Raw genomic sequence first — 23,994 nt, forward strand, 5'->3', positions numbered from 1 at the left:
CTACACCATGCAATAACTCAAAACAAAAGCAACAGCAAAAACAAGACAATCACAAAACATGTTCACAACGACGACAGAGAGGGGTTAAATCATATAAATAATATGCAACTAAGTAAAATAACATACTGATATATACTATTAAACAATAAGCATTTGCATTGTCAAAATGAAAACAGAAAAAAGAATAATCGGCTTTACTAAACATATATAAACATATATAATCTTACTGTTAAGTGATGAGAACATAGAGTGAGAAAAATAGAACTTATAGCAGCTATAAAGCTAAATTGTAAGCAATCTTAAACAATGTACGGTCAATTCAAGCTGCCCCATGTAGAAAACTGATAAAATGAATGCAAAATATGATACAGAATAGCATGCTGTTTCTGTAAGAAATGAAGCTGCTAGATGATGGGAGACTGGGTGCAGCTTAAAAATGACTGATGGGATAGTTTAAGAAAAAAACTCGCTGTATCTGTGAAGCAGTAATTTGAATACTGTGTTTATCTGTGTTTGCAGAGCTAGGACAGTCAGGAGGGAAAGAAAAATGAGTCAGTGCTAGTGACTAATGACTCTGCGCATGTGTGTGTGTGTGTGTGTGTGTGTGTGTATAGGTGGAACCAGCTGGACCTGGCCATCGTGCTGCTGTCCATCATGGGCATCACTCTGGAGGAGATTGAGGTCAACGCTTCACTGCCCATCAACCCTACTATCATCCGTATCATGAGAGTGCTGAGGATAGCACGAGGTGCGTAGCCCATTCTGCCCGGCCCTCCCTAACACACTCGCTCACACACACCCAGACATTCACATAAACGCATGCTCTGGTCTTATTCACGGTGCCGTGGTTTTAAGATGCCTTGTAAAACAGCGGCGTCCCTGGGACTCCCCTCTTTGTCATTTTTGCTTGGCGGGTCTCAGCAGGGTTCGGGCGGGGTGTGAGTCGACCAGATGGCACCACGAAACAGAGTCAGCTGATGAACACAGCACCGAGAGAGAAAGAGAGAGGAGAGAGGAGAGAGAGACCTCGCCAAAGTGTTCGAGACAGAAAGACAGAAGGGAAAAGCAGAGGGGGAGGGAGGTGAGGAAAGGTAGCGGACGGTGGACGAGAGCCAAGCTATTATGAAAGCAAGTGAATTAAGCAGCGAGAAATGGAGAGCAGGTACGGAGGGAACACGTAACACAGGAGAGAGAACAGGTGGAGGAGGGAGAGAACTCGGAGCAGCGGGAGGAGAAGTAAAAGGAGGAAGCAGGAGTGATGAATAACTTCTGACCTGAAAATAGATTTCTAAGAAGATGGGAAGAAGTTGGAAAGGAGAGGAATTGATGTTAGAGTGAGGAAAAAAAAAGATGAGATGAAGCGAATGAGGGGGAGATAAATGAATGGAAGAACAGTACGGGTGCCTCTGTGCAAGAGAGAGCCTATACGGCATATCTGCAGAGACAGTAAAAGGATTACAGGCGGGTGGAGGGAGCAGAGGAGGGTATCAGTGGGGTACAGAGTTAGGAAGGCTGCGTTAAAAAGAGGGGATGGATTGGGTGGGGCAGGGAGGAAGAAGGGGAAAGCCGAGCTGCTTGTGCTTTCTGCTGATTCCTATCCAGGTATTAAAAGATAAGAGGAGGGGGGGAGTAGTGAGAGGAGGAGGAGGAGGAGAAGAAGAGAGGCTGGAAGATCATCTGTTTGGTGTGATTACTGAACATCTAATGAAAAAATGAGAGGGGGAGTCCTTATTGAGTGCTGGCACACAGCAGACCAGGCACCTGCTCCTGTGTGTCTTGTGTGTGATTGTGTGTGTGCATGTGTGTGTGTGTGTGTGCATAGATACACCCGACTTGAGGGTACACCTACAGTAAGTAGGTGTCATCAGTACTTCATTTTCCTCTTTATTATCCCTGTTAATGCTGGAAAAATGCATTAGTGGATGACAAATGCATACATTTTTCACCATTTCACAGTGTGCTCATAGCAGAGATTAAATGTAAGTACATTTACTATGGAAATGTACTTAACTACATTTTTTTTTTGGTCCTTAATAATAATATAACAATAATAGAAAACTTAATTTATAAAGCACTTTTCAAAAACAGAATTGACAAAGTGCTTCCCAGAGCAGTGATACAAGAGCAAAGTGAGAGGAAGAAGATAAAGAACACTGACAAAGATATTTGCATTTAGTGAGACTCACTGCTTTATAGTTTCACTGCACTATATCTATCTGACAGCTGCACTTACTGCTTACTTTGCAGGATAAGCGTTTACATGCAAAACATCAAATATGGCACATTGTTAGCATGTAAACTCCTACAGTCCTTTTGAAAGTGGGGTGTGGGGAACCCCAGGGGTCCTTGAGGGGCCCCCAGGGGGTCCTCAGCAAAATGAGGAATGCTGCAATTTCACTGCAAAATAAGTTCACCAGAAATAGTTATCAAAAAAAATGACACCCTTATGAAGGCAAACTGTCGAAACATGTTTTTGTTTACTGGAGTATTTTTCCATTATGCTATCGGAACTTTTTTTTTTTTCCAGCACTGGTTGACAGCAAAGACACAAAAATGTAGAAGTCATTATATGTGACACCATGGCATGATACTTAAGAGGCAGAATCAAGGTTTACGTCAATTCAATTCAATTCAATTTTATTTATTCATATAGCCCAGAATCACAAATTACAAATTTGTCTCAACGGGCTTTACAGGAAATACAACATCCTCTGTCCTTAGACCCTCACGTCGGATGAGGAACAACTCCCTAAAAAAACCCTTTAACAAATGCTTTCAGTGCGCATTGCCACTCATGTCACTTCCTCTGATAATATTTTTTTCATTTAAAATGGACAGTAAACTTGTTATTCCGCTTGTTCTACATCCACAAGTATCCTGACAATCCGTTTTTGATGAATACTGTATGCTTCTATGTTTCTCCCTGACGCCTGTCTGATTGCAACTTGGTTGGACCTGTGTGCAAAATATCTGTTAACATACTATTGGTCCCATTTATGAATCCATCCCAAATGCTTCTCTTACTCCTCTCGAGCTGGTTTGGATGATCACATCTGTATTGTGCAATTCCAAATGGATTTGATGTGATTTTGTTCTCTTCAGCCAGCAGTTTGATCACCCATTTTCATGTTAATGCACGCAGAAAAGGAGTGAGTGTTTACCCCGCTGGTGTGTTTCCCCACATCTCAGGGTGCATGCTTACCCCTCTCTGCATAATCGCGCACTATCTGCCAGCCTTTTTAATTAAAGTCACAGCCGTCCTTGATCAGTACCTCATCGCCGTGCTGATGACCTCATCAAACCACGACCCCAATCAGGAGTGTGTGACCTCAATCAGGCTGTGTGAAAGCATACTGTTTCCATACAAAGACATCCTTATCTGTGACCACAGTAACCAGCAGAATTAGACTGTAGGTGAAGGAAATGTGGTTCGAGCTTTCTGGCAGATCAGTGTCCTTTCAATTTCAAAGAAGGCGTGATGGCACAAGTCCCTGTTCTGTTATGTAAGACTGAGAAATGTTAATATTCTTAGGGCGCTCTCTCATTTTGTGTGTGTGTGTGTGTGTGTGTCTCCACAGTATTGAAGCTACTGAAGATGGCGGTGGGGATGAGAGCTTTGCTGGACACCGTTATGCAAGCCCTGCCTCAGGTACACAATCAACCCCGTTCGAAAACAGCCACTGCATCCATTACGCTGCCTTTCCCTCCTCATCTGTATCTTTGTCTTTGGATCTCTCCTCTCCTAATATGTCTCTCTGGAGCTACGCCTATCCTTATATCCCAGAGGCATTTCTTTTTTTGTCACAAATATCGACTCCTCTCCCTCTCGGCATCATTTCCCATGAGCTTTTTGCCGACTCAAGGCGCCCTTATTTGCATAGTCAACCCCCTGCAGAGATTGGGAAGTGCAGGTTGTGTTTTTTTTTTTTTTTTCTTTTCTTTTTTTCTTTTTTGTTTTGGAGGTGGGTGGATTTGCAAGAACTGGGAATGGGTCGGTAACAAGCTGAGAAAAATAAGAATAAAGTTCTGCAGTGTTTGGACAGGGAGAATGACAATAAAAGTCCAGCAGATGTGTGTGTGTGTGTGTGTGTGTGTGTTTAAAGCGTTCTCTGTGACTGCCTCTGCCTCTGATTCTGTCTCCGCAAATGAACGAGGGAGAGATTGAGTGTTGTTGCAGGCTAATTCCTCGCAGAGCTTGTCATAACTGTTCATAATTAATAAATCCGATAATGGGGATGGGGCACCGAGGTCGCCACACGCTGATTAGCATTGACAAGTAGCGGCAGCAGCAAACCCTAAAGCTCTTCATTACCTAAACCCCCCTCTGTATCAAACCTGCTATTCCCTATTATCTCCCTTAGTGCAGTCCAGGATCAGCGACATTGCCTCATAATCTAATTCAGGATTATCTTATTTTACTCCACTATGTTAATCCCCTCTTTTGCTCATTATATTACTATTTTCTCATCATTATTATGATTTCGTCACTGTTTCATTCTCCTCATTAGCATAGCTCACATTTTCCCTCGCTGCTTTCCATTTGTCACGGCCTTGTATTTATTTTCTCGCTGGAATGTGCTGTTTGTTGTCCATCGTTACTGGTTTATTTGGCCTGGGATTTCTCTCCTCTGACTAATCCCTCTCTCTTCCTGTTGTCTCTCTGCAGGTGGGGAATCTGGGTCTTCTCTTCATGCTCCTCTTCTTTATCTTTGCAGCGCTGGGAGTGGAGCTGTTCGGTGACTTGAGTAAGGACACGGACTCATGCGCAGGGCTGCACTCAGGCAAAACACGCCAGGATTCACAGACACATGCACATCAGTCACGCTAAATCAGACACAAATTGCCAAGCACAGGCATGCGCACAATGTTAAATTCTCCCATTTGTGGGTTTAATCTGTCTGCTGCTAGTTGCTGTCTTGATCCCCTTCTTGAAATATTATATTGATCCCTGTAATTATGGCTTTTAGCTGTAAGAAAAATAAAAATTGCATTACTGCGATGAGATGAAGCATTTTATTGCAAAGCTCACTCTTGTTGTGACAACTACAGAGCCATGAAAATGTCTTTCTCTCTCTTTGCTCTCTCTCTCTCTCTCTCTCTCTCTCTCTCTCCCTCTCTCAGTTTGTGATGAGCTCCACCCCTGTGAGGGTCTGGGCCGCTATGCAACATTCAAAAATTTTGGCATGGCATTCCTCCTGCTGTTCAGGGTTTCCACCGGAGACAACTGGAATGGCATAATGAAGGTGAAACTGATGCCACCATTTCGGATCCAAATATATATAATCTATATATACTCAAGCTATGCAGCATACCCCTCAACTACAAATCTGAGTGCAGAAATGTTTAACATCCTCACTATCCACTATTGCTGAAAATGAAGAACTTGAAAAAGGGAGACTTATTATCTTTCAGCCTGTCAAATAATAGGATATTGTAGTTGGTAATAGATCTTAACTTTTGTTTTAGCCCCATTGGAGTGCTAAATGCGAATATGAGAACAGCTTAAATAGTATGAGCCAGTCTGAAACTGTCAATTATTGAAAAGCATTTCTAACCTTTAAATATCTTTCCAAAACATCTAAATTTGACCTCCTTCATTATGACAAATATAGCACATAAACCAGTATCTGACTCTGTATCCCATATGCTCATGTTGTGTTTTGATCCTTGCTCCAGGACACGTTAAGGGACTGCGCCCAGGACACCGGCACCTGCTACAACACCGTGGTCTCCCCAATCTACTTTGTCTCCTTCGTCCTGACTGCCCAGTTTGTCCTCGTCAACGTGGTCATCGCCGTCCTGATGAAGCACCTGGAAGAGAGCAACAAGGAGGCCAAGGAGGAGGCAGAGCTGGAGGCCGAGCTGGAGCTGGAGCTGCAGACGGACGCGGGCGACGGGGGAGCGAGGTCGCCCCAGCTCAACCCTCTGTCCCTTGGCATGGAGCGGATGAGCTCAGGCGGGTCCCCATGGAGGTCCGCCGGAGGAGGAGACAGGGAGCAGGAGAGGGGAGGTCCAACAGACTCACCACCCGCTGATATAACCAGAGACTCGGTACAGATCAGAGCAGATCCCCCTCCCTGCCTAGAGCCACCACTGGAGGTAAGGAACTTGACTGGAGCTGCATATATATATATATTGTGTGTGTGTGTGTGTGTGTATTTGTGTGCCTGCATGCCTGTGTGTGTTTCTTATTTGCTTGTAGAGGCAATATACCATGTTTTCCCCTCAAGTCAGCGCCCCCATTGGCCATATTTACACACAGAAAATAAATGCACCAGTGATGTGATTAACACAATAATGCAAGGGAAGCAGGAGTAAACACTGTATTCTGGTTATGTTTGTGCAAATATGCTTTTAGTCAGAGGGAACATAATCACAATAGTGTATGTGTAGATTAGATTTCCTTAAAGGAGCAGATCACCTAAAATACAAGAGAAAGAAAAAAGAAAAGAAAAAACTGATTTTCTTACGCCATCTATTGATTCGAGACAGTTTCTTTGTGATTAGTAACAACTTTTTCCAAAGACTGACACATACACCTGGTGTGTTCCACATCCCTCGGGGGCAAAGGCTTTCGTCGGGAACTATTTGTAGCTGAAGAACACCAGCAAACTATCTATTCACCTGTTGGGAGTGGATAGAGAGACAAGGAGGAAGGTCATGGCAGCCTAGAAACCTCGCCAAATGCCACAGAAACGATCTCAATAGAGAGACTATACTCAGGCTAAGTGGGGAAAAAATTGTATTTTGAGTGAACTGTACCATTAAATGTGGGCTTGTGACCTACCACATGTTGCTGCAGTGGGTCATTCTTTTATGATTTCCATGTGAACACTCAGTAGCCACTCAGCACTCTTAAATTAGACTATCAGTGGAGGTGGCACCTTGTAGAATCACACAAATAGCTTCTCTGCACCATAAAAGTTTTATATAAATACACCTTTACTTACTTAATCACTGACGTCTGTGGCATTATGATCCATGCGTAAACCAGTATCTTTTGTTGTATCAATCGTAGACACACACACAGACGCATTCTGATAATGTGTAGGTCAGACCGTTCGCTGCTCAGTCAGCCAGGAAGGATCCTGTGTGACATGACAGATGCTCTGAGGTCATTTCCTGCTGAGGGCCAGGCTGTGAGGCCAGTCGGATGACCCCCATGTCTCTGGTCATTAGTGTTGACTCTGGTCCAAACCATTAGTTAATTCTCTGGCCCACGCTGAGCGACTCTGAGCATGTTGGATTGGAGCTAAATTAATAGTTTTCGGGGTGATGTTTAAGATGAATAGCTGCTCCTCAGTGCATCGCTGCAGCAACTCTTACCCATAAGCAAATAAAAAAGAACCATGGTGAATATGTCCATTTAAGGCCATATTCACCCTAGTCTGACATACCTTTCAAAATACCAGTGGATGTATTGAATGTATAATACACCCTAGGATAAGCTCATATTTCACAGTTGTACTCTTGGGTAAAATATTTTGGGTATACATAAATTTAGATATATTCCATGTCATACGTATCCCGGTACCATGCATGTAAAAATATTGTATGACAGTGACTATTTTTACAACATTGACATATACTGTCTCCGTATAATGTATATACTGTAAATGTACATATGTTTAAAAGATTTGTGTAGAATTCATATGTGTAATAATGTATGCTAAAATGCATGCAAAAGTATTGTTTTGCATATGGGTTGTGTTGTTACTGACCCATATAATGATGGCAGTTATAGTTCTTTTTTTTTTTTTTTTTTTTTTTGCCTTTACAGTAACAGTAACCGGTCCAAGTGTGTGTGCATGTGTGTGTGTGTGTGTGTGTGTGTGTGTGTGTGTGTCTGGCTGCTCCCAGTAGAGGACATGCCAGTCATAGATAGGTCACAGTGCCATGGGAAAGCTGGGCCACAGGGCCTTGTTGTTCACTTCAACAGCTATTTCCAGACAGCAGGGAACTTTTCGGGATAGGAAATAGAGGTCTCGCTATCGTTATGTTCCTCTCTAAGATGTTATCCATCTTCCCCTCCCGCTCTCCCAAAACATGTGTGTGGTTAAGCCCCACTCTCTCTTCGAGCCTTGTGAAAAACTGGGTGCTACTATGGTATTGTAGTGCCCCCTTGTGGGCTGAAATGGTAACAGGCGTGAGCTTGTAGAGCTGGATGACGGTGAAGAGGAGGTTGTAGTTGCTCAGCAGTAGTACATTTAAAAAAAAAAAAAAGGCATTTAGTTTCATGGTCAGTCTTATTTGTGTTTTAGTGCAAAGTCGGGTGAGATAATTCCACTTGTTTCCAAAGCATGTTCTTTTTTTTGTAGACTGGTGTCAGTGTCATGACACGAGGCAGAACACTTCACACTGAAGTGACCGATAAATGTGATTTAATTGATTTTGAAATCATGCTTGCATTCTAAACAAGTGACATTACCTCACTTAATTTGCATTTCTTCTTTCACTTGTTTCAGGAAATTGAAGGTTTTTACAGCTGAGACCAAGTTTAAATGACTGCTGTTGTTTTGCTGCTAATTTTTTTTTTTTTTTTTTAGTGTAAAGAGATAGCTTTGGTAGTAAGTTAAGACTGTTTTTTGGCAGCAGTAAACAAAACAGAATAATCTACTCCTCCTTTCTCTGATGTGTTGCATTTGTTTTATTTGTGTTTTTATGTTTGTCTCCTCCTGAACAACTTTCTCTCCCCTCCCTTTTCTCCACATCTATCCATGTATCTCTGTCTGGACTTCTGTCCCTCTCTTTGCCTGCCCCTGTCTTCTTCTACAACTATTGTCACTACGACTCCAATGCTTTCGTTCTTTCTTTCTTTCTTTCTACTTTCTTTCTTTCTTCCTTTCTTTCTTTCTTTCTTCCTATGTATGCCCAGCGGAGAGCGCTGTTTGACTCCGTCTCCCTGGTCATCCAGGGTTCGATGGAGGGGGAATTGAGTCTGATGGACAACCTGTCAGGTTCTATCTGCCACTACTACGCCCTGCCTCCCCAACCCAGCAAGCACAGCGCCGACAAGAAGGTCAATAGACACAAACAGCACCATTGCTAATGCATTTCTTCCATGTTTTCTGTCCAGTGGGCCATTCGCTCTTCTCCTTATTCATTCATCACACAAAACTCAAAGTTACAGTACTGCAATTGCCACAAGCTGCAAAAAAGTCTGTCTTGGTGAGTTATTTGGTGTAGTCTCTGGAGCTTTAGATCCTTGTTTTCCCTAAAACGAAGCAAGGTATATATCTTGTGAATGTCTTGTGTCCAATGAGGTTTCACCCGAGAACCCATCTTAAAGGACCATTCCAGTGATGCATGTTTTGTGTCATATCTACAAAATGCATCCACTTCATGTTACTGCTAATCTTTTCCCAAAGCAGTCGTATTTTTTCATACTCAAGTATCATTTTTCCTCCCTTTTATCCAGCTATTGGTTTCCATTCATTCTGCTACAATGTGAAAATGAACTTTCAGAGGCTTCAAACTTTCTTGACATCTTGTCATTCAGTTGTTAGTGAAAACACTAAAAGAGGGAGTTTCTTCAACATGTATTTATGTCAGATGAGTCAGTCAGCCTCTCATTATACATGTCTTTCTCAATGAATGCCAATATTCACACATTTGGTCACTTAATCCACTTTATAATGACTGTTTTCTTTATATCTATAAAGAAAACAATTTATTGTCTGTCCATCCCTGCCACAGTAATGATCTGTGTGTGTCAACACTGATATGTATGTTAGAGAATGAAGGAAAGAGGTAATACGTCTATATATATGGAACATCCACCAGGCAGTCAGTCATGTCCTCGCCTGTCAGGTGGGACAGGAGCTGGTTCTGCTGCTGGAGCCGCAACATGTGCACCATCATTTTTTTCTACAACACAACAGAAGAAACCAGAGCTCTTAATGTATAAGCATGAGAGACACAGTGACTGGAATTCATCAGGTCTTTGATTTTGGTGTGAGCCTGAAGCCAAAAGTATCTCTTACCTGGGAGAGATAGTATTTCTCCTCCCAGCAGATCTCTATGGTCTGATAATATACGGGCGCATAGAATAATGGCTATGAAGGAAATGACACACAACAAAATCACTAAAAAAAAAACAAAAAACTGAAAAATTACAGCTCAAAATCGTTGCAATGTCACTGCACTAAAAGATGATCACATACCCTGATGGGCCTGTAGATGGCCCCGTCTTCTCCCTCAATCCAGTCCATTGATCTCTTGTTCACCACATCTCAACAAACAGTCAAAATTTCTTTCAGGAATTTGCAACTACAAAGTGGTATTACAAGCACTGCAACACAGTTGATGCTGGTAGCAGAAATGAGCCGGTTGGACTCGCTGAGAACCTGTTTGGTTCTGCTGCTCAGCAACAGATGAGCAGAGAAAATGTCTGGGCTTTCTGGCCAAGACTGATCCAGTTGTAATCAAATAGGAAAGTCTTTTCACAAGGCAACATTTGAACAGAGGTTGAAACCTGTCTTTTGTCTTGGTCAGTCCACAGCCAGGTGTAACAGCACCTTCTTGACTTTGATCCACTGATTTTGGTCAACATCACAAGGCAGCCCAGCCCAACCAGAGAACTAAACATTCACACATTATTGCTACATATTTCATCATTTGTAGCACATTTCATGTTTTTGTGTGACTTGATTCAGTCAAATGACCAAAACCGAAAATGAACAAGGTGTTCATTTTCTGTAATATGATCCACTCGCAGGGTCACTGATATTTGTGTTTGTTGAGGTTTCACAGTTGTGTCTGTCCTTGAGTTAACAGAACCAGGAGGAGCATTAGCTTTCTCTGAGCAAAATAAGTATTTAAAATAATTATTAATTTAGTGGATCCAGTCCCATTTAAGAAGGAAACGTTTGCAGATAAACATGCACAAAACATGTGTAAAATGCTAGTTTAAATCACAGACTGTGATTGTGTGAAAACTCCATGGATTTTCCCCCTCATAGAAAATGAATTTGATCCATAAGTCAATATTTTGGACAAAAGTTTGAGGTCAACATTACGTCCAACATTTTTCATCAGAATGCCTCTCAGCCAATCAGAATGTGAGACTGGAGTGACTGTGGTGTCACATTAATTCAGTATAATCTAACTAAATTACTTAACACATTTAACCAGATTCTTCATGTTAAGAAATACACCAGTACCAACCTGTATATAAGAATATCCTCTGACATTAAAGACATTAAATAACTGGTCCTTCATGTTTCCTTACAGAGTGGCTTCTGAATAACCAACCAGTTTGGACATTTATTGAGTCATGATGTAAAGTTGTGACTCTTTTCTTGTCTTTGCAGCTCAATAATTAGGCTTCTCGTAGGCAATCAAGTTACTTATTGTTAAAGGTGTTTCCTTTGCTTTATCACACCTTAATGTGAGGCTAATGATTATTTTCATTGTTATGAACTGTAATGACCATAAATTAATGCTCTTCAGATTGAAATGTGATTTTTTGCAGAGTAGCCAAGCCACAAGGCACATATTTGTCTCCTTACAGTCGATGTTGTACATACAGTATCTACACTGCAGCTCCTCAGTGAGGTGAATAGCAGGGACTCCCGTCTGTCTCTTTATGGGACAGAGGTTTCACTGTAGGGGCCATAATTGTCCACAGTGTTTACTACTATTGACCAGAGAAGAATACATCACCGCTGTTCTTGATGTAAAGGGAGAGAGACTTGGTGTACTTCATCTCTCTCGATTATTACATGCCTGGTTTATGTGTAGACGTCACCTGTTGTCAGGAGCTGTATTGATTTATCGCTTGCTTTTGACTGATGAATTTCTAGTGATGATCGATGAGGCTGATGATTTTCAAATTGGACATCATGTCCTATACAACCTTCCTCTTGGTGTCAGTCATTGGTATTGTTTTGATGTGCAGTAGAGATGATCAACTCTGTCAGATAAAGAGGCAGGACTGCTCGTTCAAAGACAAAAGCTCATAATCTGAAGAGAATCTATGCTCTTATGCATAGATCCATTATTGAAGAGATTTCTCCGTCCGTGCATGTTATTTCTATCTGCTTGAGTTAATATTCAGGTGGCAAAAAAAAGTTTTCACATAAAACCTTCTTATCCGTCTCCTAATATAGCTCACTAGTCGCCTTTTTAAAAAAAATTCATAAATCTGCATTTCAAACATAATTTTTCCAGAGGTCACTCAGTCTGAGTCGAGGGGACCGCTTGTCTGTCACGGCTCTTTCCTTTTATATTTTTCCCTCCAACAAGGAGATGTGCCAGTTTGTTTATATTTTTCTGCCAAATTTTGTGTCAGTGAGAACAAACCAATCAAACAGACACTTCCACAGCCCCTGGTTGGTAAACATCTCCGCCTTGTCAGAAAATCAATGACAGAGCAGTGATAGATCCTTCGACTTAAGTCTGCACCCAATCAGCAGCTGGGTTCGGCAGGCTCAGAAAAAAAAGGTAGTTGTGCCACTTCTTCCTTGGTTTGGTGTTTACTGTCATATCTACAAAATGTATATACCTCAAGTTTCTGCTGATCTTTTCCCAAAGCAAGCAGTTGTATTTCAAACTTCAAACTTTTTTCACACCAGTATTCCATCACTGTAATAAATTCATCCACATTAGTTTTCCTAAAAGCAGCAGCTCTGTCGTGATTTGATGACTTGAAGTTGGTCAGTGAAACCATCCCGCCAGGGGAAATAGTTCCCTTTACACAGTCAATTATCAGTTCTGCGGTTTGGGGATTTTGAGGACTTCATCAGCCACAGAAGCAGAACATTATAAGGTGGCTATTTCAACCAAAAATATTTGGAAATTGAGGGATTTTGATTATATGTTGTGAAATCTTTAGTTTGTTTGCATGATTTACAAAATGGTTTTCTCAATGCTTGGCCAAAACCAAGCATTGAGAATCACTGGTATGGTCCTTTAAGTGAGAATCACTGGTATGGTCCTTTAAGTACCCTCAAACAAGGCAGATCACTCCACTAGTTTGAAGATAAAGTCTCTTGACCCAAGACAGTTGCTGAACCTAGGTGATCTGCAGTTGAATCAAGAAGTTATCTTTCCATTTTTGCAGATTTTTTTCACTTTTTATAATAAAAGCAAGACTTCATGCTATACTAAATGGCTCGATAGGATGGCTATTTTTGAATTGTATAGAGTCTGTGACCTGCCTGGCTGAAGACAGATATGCAGAACAGGAACTTGTGCCTATGTGCCTGCAGTCCACATCACAGGCGCATACAAATACAGAGTTCAGCAAACACAATGTCTTGTAAATATCGTGCAGCACTACTGCTGTTACCATTTGTGCACTGGCATCCTTCTGCATTGGATATTTTGCTCCTTTACTAACCAGCCGTGTTGCTTGCCACAGTGCAGTGCGTCATATCCTGCCTCAGCCATGATCTCATTCCCTCTCTCATGTCTTCACCCCCTCATACTCATCCATGCTTGACAGGTTTTTGGTCTGGGTCAGCAACCTCAATGAAATGGTTTAGAGTTTACTCAGTGCGCTCTCCACAAATTTGTGTCTATGTTTGTGTGTCTGTGTTAATGTGTGTGCGTGTGTGTGTGTGCATGTCTGTGTATCTGTATAATCTTCAACCACAGCTTTGAGATATCAAACCAGTTCAAGTTGACAAAAGACATTCCTACATATCACACAGTCACACACAAACCTTCGCCATAATGGCTCAATCAATAAGCTATGGATCACTGAATCACTGAATTATGCATCTGGGTGCCTCATTTGCTCATTTGGAGGGAAATAGCTTTGACCAATTACATTAGCATTGCAAAAATCTGTCTTCTAAAAGCTTTTAAATAGGATTGAGGCATTGTTATTGTCCCAGCAATAATAAGCCGCCTCTCTCTCTGTGTGTCTGCTCCTGATAAGTTAGCAGAAACCTCTTCCAGCGAGTTAAGGCCCCCTGCCTCTCTCAGCACGGCTGGCCCAGCCGTTTGCCTGTCAGAAAGCATTTTGCCTATTAAGTCTCCTTGTTGGGACAGGGCCAAGTGTACAGCAGCTCCTTTTACAGAAGCCAGAAACACGCAAGGTTTCTAAACACTTAGTGACGGGAGCCAAACTCTGCAGTGCTCTCGGATGCGTAGTTCAGTGTCCCGTCAATTAAACCAACCTGTGGTTTCTTGGATTCAGCTAACTCAGCACTACAGACACTTACAGGTACACCAAGTTTAATACTCACACCTGTCAGTTTGCTGCCCCCATCATCCAGCATTACTGTCTTTACTGCACGTCTGAATGTGTGTCTGTGTCATATTACATGTAATGTATATAAACCATGGCAGCATCATATTGTATTCTGGTTTGTTTGTCTGTTTGTCTCTGTGTATCAGAGAGCAGTGTCTTTGTCTCTGCAGCACAAACTAATATCAAACCGTTTTATTCTGCAATATGTTTTTATCTGTTTTGTCCAGTGTCATCCTGTTGGTTCTCAAAACACATTTTACTATATATGTGTATGCATCTTGACCCACTGTGAGGTGTGTCCATATTGCTGTCTGTACCCCCCACATGATGAGGATAGTAGCACACTTAAATGAATTTCAAGTCACATTTTAGTCCTGTGCTAATAAATTATGCACTGTCTTTTTTTTTTCTTGTTTAGCTCTGCTACTTAACTGCAGTTTTCCATATGTTGTTTCAAACGTGTATTTTCCTGTTAGTAACAAGTCTTATCGCTGTGCACCGTCATTATTTTGTGTGTTGCATGGAATGTGTGTGTTTGTTTTCTCTGCTCACCAGGGCATTGTCTCTTCCTGCCTAGATCCCTCTAGCGGAGATGGAAGCTCTGTCTCTGGCCTCTGAGAAATCCTGGTCCCTAGCTCTGACCGACGACTCGGCTCCCGACGATTTTAACCCCCTCTTTCTAACCAGTCTGGAATGCAATGTACTGACAGTTCCTCTCTCTCTCTTTCTCCATCCTTCTTCCTCTTCTCCTCTGCAGTATCTTGTAGTGTTTCCTTCCCAGGGTGCTTCCAAAACTGCTTGCCCCCCTCCATGCTCACACTCCACTGGGGTAGAAGGGGCTTAGGTTGGTGCTGGTGGTGGTGGTGGGCGGCTTAAGGAGAAGTTGTGAGACTTCTCCCAAAGAGCTGTTATCCCTTCCTCTATGATGAAGTCCTCGGACAATTTCTTCTTTGTTTGTGCATCTTACAAGAAATCACATCACTGTCAGCTGTGAGTTATTTGCCTACGTGTGGCATAGCAGCAGTTTTTTTTTTGTTTGTTTTTTTTTCATTTGTAGGTGGGTTAAAGCCTACAAACAACAGCAGTAATGGTACAGCAAAAGACCTATCCCTTTGACTGAAGACTTTATGGGCATTCTATACCACCTAAAAACTAAGTAAACTCAGTTCTGGATATAAAAATGTGGGTTTGAGGTGAATTTGAACTAAACATACGGCCACATATGATAGGTTCCTCGCCCTACATTCCTCTAGTGTACTATTTCTTGTTCTGTAAGACTTCGTCATTGAGGAAGAGGACGTCTCTCTTCTAAAAAAAAAAAAAAAATGCAATTCAAAGTCATCTGGGTCAACGGGGAATAATTAACGACCAATTTGGCTCATTAACGTTATGAACACTCATCATCGTATGTTTTTTTTTTTTTCCCCCAGAGAGGGTGACTGCAACCTTGGCTTTCGTCACACGTTGAAGCCACTGATGCAGCCGGATCGATCGATATGTCATCAGTCTCAAAAATGAACGTCTCTGCTCAATCTGGCTTTTCCACTTGGGCTAATCCCCCCACCCACCCATCCACCCACCCACCGAACACATGAAGTGAAATCACTGCTAATTGAATTGTGGTGTGACTAATGCTTGAAGGGAAGGGAGGGACGAGGTGGAAGGGTGCATGTGGAGGTGAAAGCCCCTGGAGTATCTAACCATCTGCCCTCTTCCTTTCTCTTTCTCATTCCACCTTTTCCAGCCTGGTGTGTGTTACTTTCCAGTCCAGTCCAGTCCAGTCCAGTAGAGTAGTGCGCCTCCTCGCCTCCCAGTCCGCAGTCCACCGTCTCTCTCCTCTCTCTCTCCTCTTTCCTCTATACCCTCTGTTCTCTGCAGTCTTCTGTCATTTTCCTATGTGCTTTATGTGTGTGTCCACGTCCCTTCTCACAGTTGTTTCCTATCGGTCCTCTTTCTCTTTGTTTGTACTGTCCTCTGTTTTTCCAACATGACCAGTGATTGTAGTGGTTTTGACTCTTCTCCTAGTTGCTGTGTATGTGCTGTTTGATAGGGAAGTGGAAAGTGTGCTGGAGAGTCTCATTGGCTCTGTGATGAATGTGAGGGAGTTTTGTGACGGGTTAGGCTGCAGGACGCGGCCCCAGCTGACACACTTTCACAGAGCAGGCTTACACACTATCATAGAACGAGGGGATCAATATGGACAAAACTGTGGTCATCATCTTTATTTGGTTTGAGTTCAAATTGTATTTTGCCTCAGAAAGAAAGCACTTGGCATGCTTAGTTTACTCTTGTTTCTGTGATCTGTGCCAGCTCTGTGCCAGTCAACTCCAATGTGCAAAGCAATCCCATCTGTTGCTGTGTGTATGCTAATGACTCCTGCCTCTGTTCAGTGTGTGCTAGAGATATATGGAGTGTGTTGGAATGAGTCAGAGAGTGCCTGAGTGAAAGGGTAAGTCCAGCCCGTCCAGCTCCAGAGGGAGGCTGACTCGTGTCTCTCTCTCCCCAGACGGAGCAGCTGGATCCTGGGGAGCCACTGGAGGACAACCTGCTGAGCGTCAGGAAGTCTGCAGTGGGACGCACACACTCCCTGCCCAACGACAGCTACATGTTCCTGCCCCTGCAGCCCTTCGGCCACCCGAGCCTGACTCCAGCACAGCTTCTAGCACAGACACCGGGGCCCCAGCACATAGTGGGCTCCCAAAGGGCCCAATCAGGTAATGTGGGGAGTCCAGCCCAACTTCAAGTCCCAATAAAATGACAAATCTTCTCTTTTTTAACAAAGTAAATGCTAATATTTATATGTCAAAATCATGTTATTTTCACTCCTTTGAAAATGGTGTATCTTTAGTGACTACTTGAAAGCCGTTTTGTGCATATATATAAAAAAAATAATAATAAAAAAATCATTTCAACCAATAAAACTATCACAGATTTTTTTCCCTATGTTGTTCCCATGCACAAGTTAAAAGACAATTTTACTACAGGAGTCAGCAGTTTTACTTTGTTATTGCTGCAGTGAAATTCAATAAAACACAACACAGTGGAACAATTTTACCTATAAAATGTACAGTTCTACTCCTCAGTTCTGATTGGCTTACACCACACTGCCACTTATGTGCCACTTAGCAACCACTCTGTTTAGCTACTACTAAAGGACTGTATTGCTTGGTGGAAGATTATTAGGATCAGAATGTTTGAATGAGGTTTGATCCAGTAAATATTTTTTGAACATTTTCATTTCTTGATTTCTTCATGATTCAAAAACTTTATTGTCCATTAAGCAATAACAGCAATTTGTTTATGACAAAGGGGTAAGGCTGACAGCTCACACAGAGGCACACTCACATTAAAGGACACCAGTATGTTTCTTGACTTTTCATTTAGTGCATGAAAAGTTAACATAAGATAGAGGCTGGTTCCTCTGAGAAGCAACATCCCCTGTTCCATTATCTGTTAATTCAATTGATCTCTTCCAAAAATATATATATATTTAAAATGAAAGTACAGGATGATTACTATACAATTACTGCAAAATTACCCAAGAAATTTAAAAAAGGAAAGATTACCATAAAATTACCAAAAAAAAAAAAAAAAAAAAAAAATTAAAAGGAAAAAAAATAACCAGGAAATAATAAATAAATGACTTAATTAATCAATTAATTAATTAATAACAATAAAAAAATAAACAAATAAAAAAATTAGGTAATAAGCCAAAAAAAATTTATTTACCCTAAATTTGGGAAAAAAATAAATTTACATAAACAAACATAAACAAAAAAAAAAAAAAAAAAAAAAAAATCCAGAAAATTATGAAAACAAAATTAAAAAGAAAAATAAAACCTTTCAAAATGAGAGTTAACCGGCGGTGTTGTGCTTGTCGGTGTGCAGGCTCCAGTAGCTCAGTGCACTCGCAGCCGGAGGAGTTTTCCCAGCAGCTGACCATCCCCACAGACCTCTTCAGACCCATCAGCCCCCACAGCCACTCCGACTCCGAGAGTATACCACGCCTACCGCCGCCCCGACGCACGCACACATTCAGCCGCACGCTCCGCAGACAGGTGAAACACACACTCACACACACACACACACAGGCTTTTTGTCTTGGCTCTGTGTCCTGTCTCCTCCTGTCTGTGTCTGTGTGATAGTAGCTCTGTTTATCTCAGCGGGTCTCAGTCCAGCAGCATGCAGGCTGTCATTCCAATCAGCTGCTGAAGTATTTGGTTGCAATGAAAACTTGCAGGCTGAGAGTCACTGATTAATGTTTTAATGGTCAAACCTGTCCTAAATCTCTCCACTGTTTCTATTTTTTACTCACTCTTCTCTTTTCCTTCTCTCTCCCCTTCTTCCTACGTGTCCTATATGCTACTAACTGATCCTCTGTCTGTCTGTTTGGTATCATCTCCCATTCCGTATCTGTCACTCACTGATCTCAGCTCAGTTGGGTCCAAAAGCCGCCAGACCCCGAGCTGCTGCTCAAACACAGATACTCCTGTTTCTGAAACACAAAACCACGGCAGACTAAAACAGCCACCACTGGGCCTTTCAGAAACACTGGACTTCACTGTCATCCTCTAACAGACAGACAGACAAACACACTCACACTGACACGCTAAGACAGATTCTTAACACACACACACACACACACACACACACACTCAGACAAAAAGTTCCCTCCCTCTCTCCCCTTCCTCACTCACCCATCTGGATGTTTGTCTGTCTACTGCTAACCATCAGCCACAAAGCATCCCATCTACATGCCAGGAAGCTTTGTTTGTAGAAAACTTAACCATAAAACAAATAGGATTTTTCATTCATACTTCCTAATTCACACACAAGACTCTGTATAGTCTCATTTCTTGTTTACAAGTAGCAGGAGGTCTGTGTAACGCTGCATCATGTTCTTCAGTAGACGACTGGTGGAATGTATTCAAGCCAGATGAAGATGTAATTTGAGGGAGAGGTGAAGAGTTTAACCCGCAAAACAGTGCACTTACTACACCAATAAACTATTTAACTCAGGGGATTGCAACAGAACAGCGACAGTTCTGTCCATTTGGCCATTTTGTACAAATAGCGCCACAGTGGTAGAGCACCTGTGAGGTTTTTTTTAATAGAATTCAGTAACAGTTGAATGATACATAGCTGTTAAACCCTGGGTATAGTATTTATTGTACAGTTTTGAAAACTTGTTTGAAATGTGTACATGCAGCTAAATGTATAGTAGGACAAGGCAGTCTCTGTAAAGAACAGATTTTTCATGCTGTTACGTCCTCTCATGGATTATTGTGTTACATGGTGAGAAACGGTTATTGTATATGTGCTGTAATAGCAAGCGATAGGTCTGGGGTGGCTGTGGTATATCTCTGGCCACTAGGTGTCCCTGTGGTCCCACCGTTTCAGGCTCTTGCAGAGGAACTCATGATTTGAGACATTTATCAAATGCTCTAAAACTCATGCATGGCCTGTTTCCTCATCTCCATAGATTTAAGAGCTTATTGGGATTATCATATTCAACATAATTATATACAAATGCCGTTAATTTCCTCTCTGATCTCTAATCAGTGGTCTAAGAGGGATGAGATCAAGCCATGAGTTCACTGGGACATTATATGAGTTTTAGCAACCATTGTGCTAACGAATCCTTCCTCTCCTACCTACATATTTTGTGCACCTTCTGCCCATTACCCTCTCACCCTGTGGCAGTTTTTTTAAAAAAAAGGGGGTGGTTTTGTATAGAGTTAAGAAATATTGAGGAGAATCCAATCTGGTAAATCATCTGAAAAAGTGGACTGCCCTTCGGGAGGCACATCACGTTGATGACAGTTCACAGGGGGTTTGTGTGAATGGGCAAGGGTCAGCGATCTGGCTCAGAGTTGAGTGTATCAGCTGGTGCTCACTAAGCCGAGTCCCTCTGGCCCGCTGACTGCAGTCAGGGAGTGAACTCACATGATGCCACATGCTGCATTCATATCAAATGAGAAAGATGGGAGATTTGAGCTTCCTTCTGGAAAATATCAGGCAAACACTGCTTGGGAACTCGACAGACACACTATTGCTCTCACACAGAAATAACTGTATAGTTTAGGAGATTATATATCAGCTTGATGTAACAAAATTAATGATTTTGTGACCCGAAAAACAAGAACTCAAATGTACAGTATCATTCATGAGTGCATATCAATGTGAAGAAGGCACAGGCGAAAATCCAAAGTCATTCCAACTCCTTTGATGTCGTCAAAGGAGTCAGAATGCGTCACTGCTTTTCACCTTCAACATGTTCCAGCCTTTATTCCCATCTGATGTGAATGCAGCAACGTACTGTGCTTGCTTCAACAGCAGCACTGCACGGGAAAGAAAAAAAAAAAAAAAAAAAAAAAAAATACAATCCAGTGGCGTCACAAGAGGTTTACCCAACTTACTCTTGACAAATTCAAATCTGGAATTCCACCATTGTGCAACGCGGTGTGACCTCTGTATGTCCATGTTGTAAATATCATGGAAATACGCTGCAATCCCAACATAAACTTTCCCCCCAATTTGAGTCAGAGAGGACACTGGGAGCACGCTGGTCAGACTGTGAACTTTGACCCAAACTGCTATTGGTCATCCTCACCAGATCAGATCACCTCTCACTAACGAGTCTCCCCCCCATCTCCTCCTCATCCCCAAACCCTCGCTCTCCCTCCTTCTCAATGCTCATTTACCTCCATCTCCTCCCTGTATCCTGTCCCATCCCTCCTAAACAACATCTGCCCCCCCTTTTCCCGCCATCTCCCCCCCTCCCCTCCAGGTTGCAGTGTCTACTGATTCTCAGGAGGCCCTGTGTTCGGATGGAGCGGAGAGCGAGGAGGGGCTCGTGAACGTAGCCTCTCTGGGCCTCCCTCTGTCCTCTTCGGCCTCCACTTCCTCCTCCACCTCTCCCTCCTCCTGCTCGCATCATCATCAGCAGCCCGCTCTCCGCTTGGTCCCCGCCACGCCAGGCGCCTCCCCCAAACCTTCACGCCCCAGCAGCGTACACACTCAGCACCACGACCAGCACTGCCTCGCCTCCTACTCTCCCACCTCACCCTCCTCGCCCTCCTCACCCTCCTCACCTTCCTCGCCCTCCTCGCCCCCTCCCTCCCTCCTGCCACCTAGGCCGCACCAACAGGAGGAGGCCTCAGTGGATCAGGAGGTGTCGCTCATTACACGGGCCGGGTTGGCCGGCAGTCACGACATCATCACCACCGGAGGGCTGGGCTCCGAGCAGGCCGGCGACAGTGGTGACGGCGGCGACGAGGGTTACCGTGGTTACGCAGGCTGCCCAGGTGGCCGAAGCCCGTGCTTGAGGCAGCTGAAGAGGTTCCACAGCGCAGACACGCAGGGCCGCAGCGCCCTGGTGACCCGCCCACGCCCTTCCTCCTGGCTAGACGACCCACGGCGCCACTCGGTGGAAGTGTGCTCCTCCGTGGAGTCCAGCCCCCAACGCAGCACCGCCTCCACCTCCTCCGGCTTTGTGTCACGGGCCGACAGCCTGCAGATCCAGAGCCAGACGCCCACCCAGACCTCCCTGCCCTCCCCACGACGCAAGAAGAAGATGAGCCCGCCCTGCATCTCTGTGGACCCTCCTGATGGGATGGAGCCCCAGTCTGGCCTGCACTCAAGCCTGGGAGGACTGGGAGGCATGGGGCTGGGGGGGTTAGGAATGCCCCCTACCCTCCCCAGCCGGGACACCTGCCTGAGGAGGAGAGCGCCCTCCAGTGACTCCAAGGACTCCTTTGACCTGGGAGTTGGCGAGGGTCCAGGGCAGGACGGCGGCTCGCCCAGCCCCAACACCAACCCCAAGCTATTGACTCTTCCCAGTTTCTCCTTTGAGAAGACAAGCTCCGAGCACTGAACACTGACACACAAACAGACAGATCCACACACACGCACACATACACACCACACACACACAGAGCTGGACGAACAACACCCCTCTACACACGTGCAAAGCCCACACACACTCAAACACACGATGCACTCGGTGTATCTGTGATGGTGATAGTCCTAGTAATAATGCCGTAGAGAGTAATAATGGTAAAACTACAACAAACGGTAAAAACATCCTTGGTTTCATAAGGAGTGCAGTACTGTAGTAGTGTGACCATCCCTTGTCTTTGTATTGTTACTGCCAAAACACCAAGAACATGAAAAGAACACAGGTAACCTGAAGACGAAACAAGACAACAAATATGACTGTTTCTCTTCTACTGCACCTGCGTGCCACTGGCCGCAGGCTGACCCCGTGACCTCTGGAATGACATCAGCACCTGGGATGTGTAGACGGAGCCCTGTGTGGCCGCCACTGGAACTGCCTGGTGTTGCACAGGGTGGACTTCGCCCAGTCGAAGGGCATCAGTGGAGCTACAAAGCAATATGAACGTTTTAGAGACACTATTTTCTTAAATTATTGGGCCATAGTGTTTGTACAGGATGTAGAAGTTGTTTTTTAATTTCATTCTATTTTTATTTTCATGTCTTTTTTGTGATTTCCTTTCTTTTTTTTTTCTTGTTTGTTCGAAAAATGGTTTGTCTGTCATTTTGTTTTGTTTTTCACTGTAGGATATTTCTAGCTTTCTTGATTTACTGAGGAAAGTGAACATTTTTCAAAGTGCTGAAAATCATGTATTTGTAGGAATAATATATAAATATATATATATAAAAACAAGTCATTAAACTGAGCTTGGATTTTTAAGCACAAGCATTAGACCTTGGTGGATTGATTGTTACGTGCAAATGAGGATACGGTTGACGTTTTTTTTCATTGTTTGCCTGATTGTCTTGTGTATCACACACAGCCATGAAGCCTCGGAGGATGTGGTGACAAATTGGAGGAAAAAACGTCAAGCAGTTCAAACAGAACAACTAATTTAAAGTTTATCTAGGTCCTGCAGTTGCTGTTTTTCCTCAGTTCAAGCTTAGCTTCTCACTTGGAGGGAAACAAACTTGCCCAAAAATTTTGTTACTAAAGACACTGTATCTCAGGTGTGTGTGTGTGCGTGTGTGTGTGTGCCTGAGTGAGTTTGACGATACATATGAGCTTACATCAGTAAGAACCGAACACCCCAGAATGAACCTCAGCTCCTCGCTCCTCATCTCCATGCGTATCTCATCTCTGCAGACGTGTGTGGTAGCCAAGCCAGCCCCTACTGTCTCTGTGATCCCTGCCAGGCCACTGGCTCCAGCACGGCAGACACACAACTTTAGGTTAAACACATGCACACATGATTTTCAGACCACATGTGACACACAAATATTCTTTTCATTGCTCTCTGAAAAAGAAAAAAAATCCACCTTCTGATACTCTATTACATATCATCAATTTGTGATGTTCAGGGCATTCCAAGAGTTATGCTCCTCCACCAGTAGCAGTAGAAATAGCCTCAAGTAGTAGCGAGTTTAGTAGGGAGTTTTTTTCCATGTGAAGAAAGTGCGAGTCGTGTCCCCGACTCAGAACACAACATATCTTGTTGCTGCATTGCATTCAGGACTATTGTGGCTACTATCAGTGGAGAAATTGGTGTGTCTGCCTATTCTACAATGATCCCTCCCTGTGTGACTGCTGAACTCTGCTGAAAAATGGTGAGTCTACAAAGAAACCCTTGCACTATTTAATCTGAGGAACTGACACCAAAACCCTGACATTCAACCCTGTTTTTAGAGTGTTAAGATTCTATTTCACCCCACCGTAGTTAGCTATGCTGGAAATATCTCAGCGTGACACCATGTCACCTACACGGTGCCAGTTTCCCACAGGGCATAAGAAAAATACA

At 43.2% G+C, this 23,994-nt stretch overlaps 1 protein-coding gene across 1 annotated transcript in view; it reads left to right on the top strand.

Annotated features, from left to right (window-relative positions):
• cacna1g (calcium channel, voltage-dependent, T type, alpha 1G subunit) overlaps positions 1–22,911 on the top strand; it is a 224,855-nt gene extending 201,944 nt beyond the window's left edge. Inside the window, exons 30-39 of the mRNA XM_030077890.1 lie at positions 615–748; positions 3,579–3,649; positions 4,667–4,745; positions 5,122–5,243; positions 5,677–6,099; positions 8,876–9,019; positions 14,778–14,900; positions 16,707–16,914; positions 18,089–18,258; positions 20,991–22,911. Of these exons, the coding sequence (XP_029933750.1) occupies positions 615–748; positions 3,579–3,649; positions 4,667–4,745; positions 5,122–5,243; positions 5,677–6,099; positions 8,876–9,019; positions 14,778–14,900; positions 16,707–16,914; positions 18,089–18,258; positions 20,991–22,076 (2,560 nt within the window). The 3' untranslated portion in view covers positions 22,077–22,911. The remainder of the gene's footprint in view (positions 1–614; positions 749–3,578; positions 3,650–4,666; positions 4,746–5,121; positions 5,244–5,676; positions 6,100–8,875; positions 9,020–14,777; positions 14,901–16,706; positions 16,915–18,088; positions 18,259–20,990) is intronic.
• Positions 22,912–23,994: the final 1,083 nt, after the last annotated feature.

The sequence above is a fragment of the Myripristis murdjan genome, chromosome 19 (assembly GCF_902150065.1).
Source record: "Myripristis murdjan chromosome 19, fMyrMur1.1, whole genome shotgun sequence".
Lineage (NCBI taxonomy): Eukaryota > Metazoa > Chordata > Actinopteri > Holocentriformes > Holocentridae > Myripristis > Myripristis murdjan.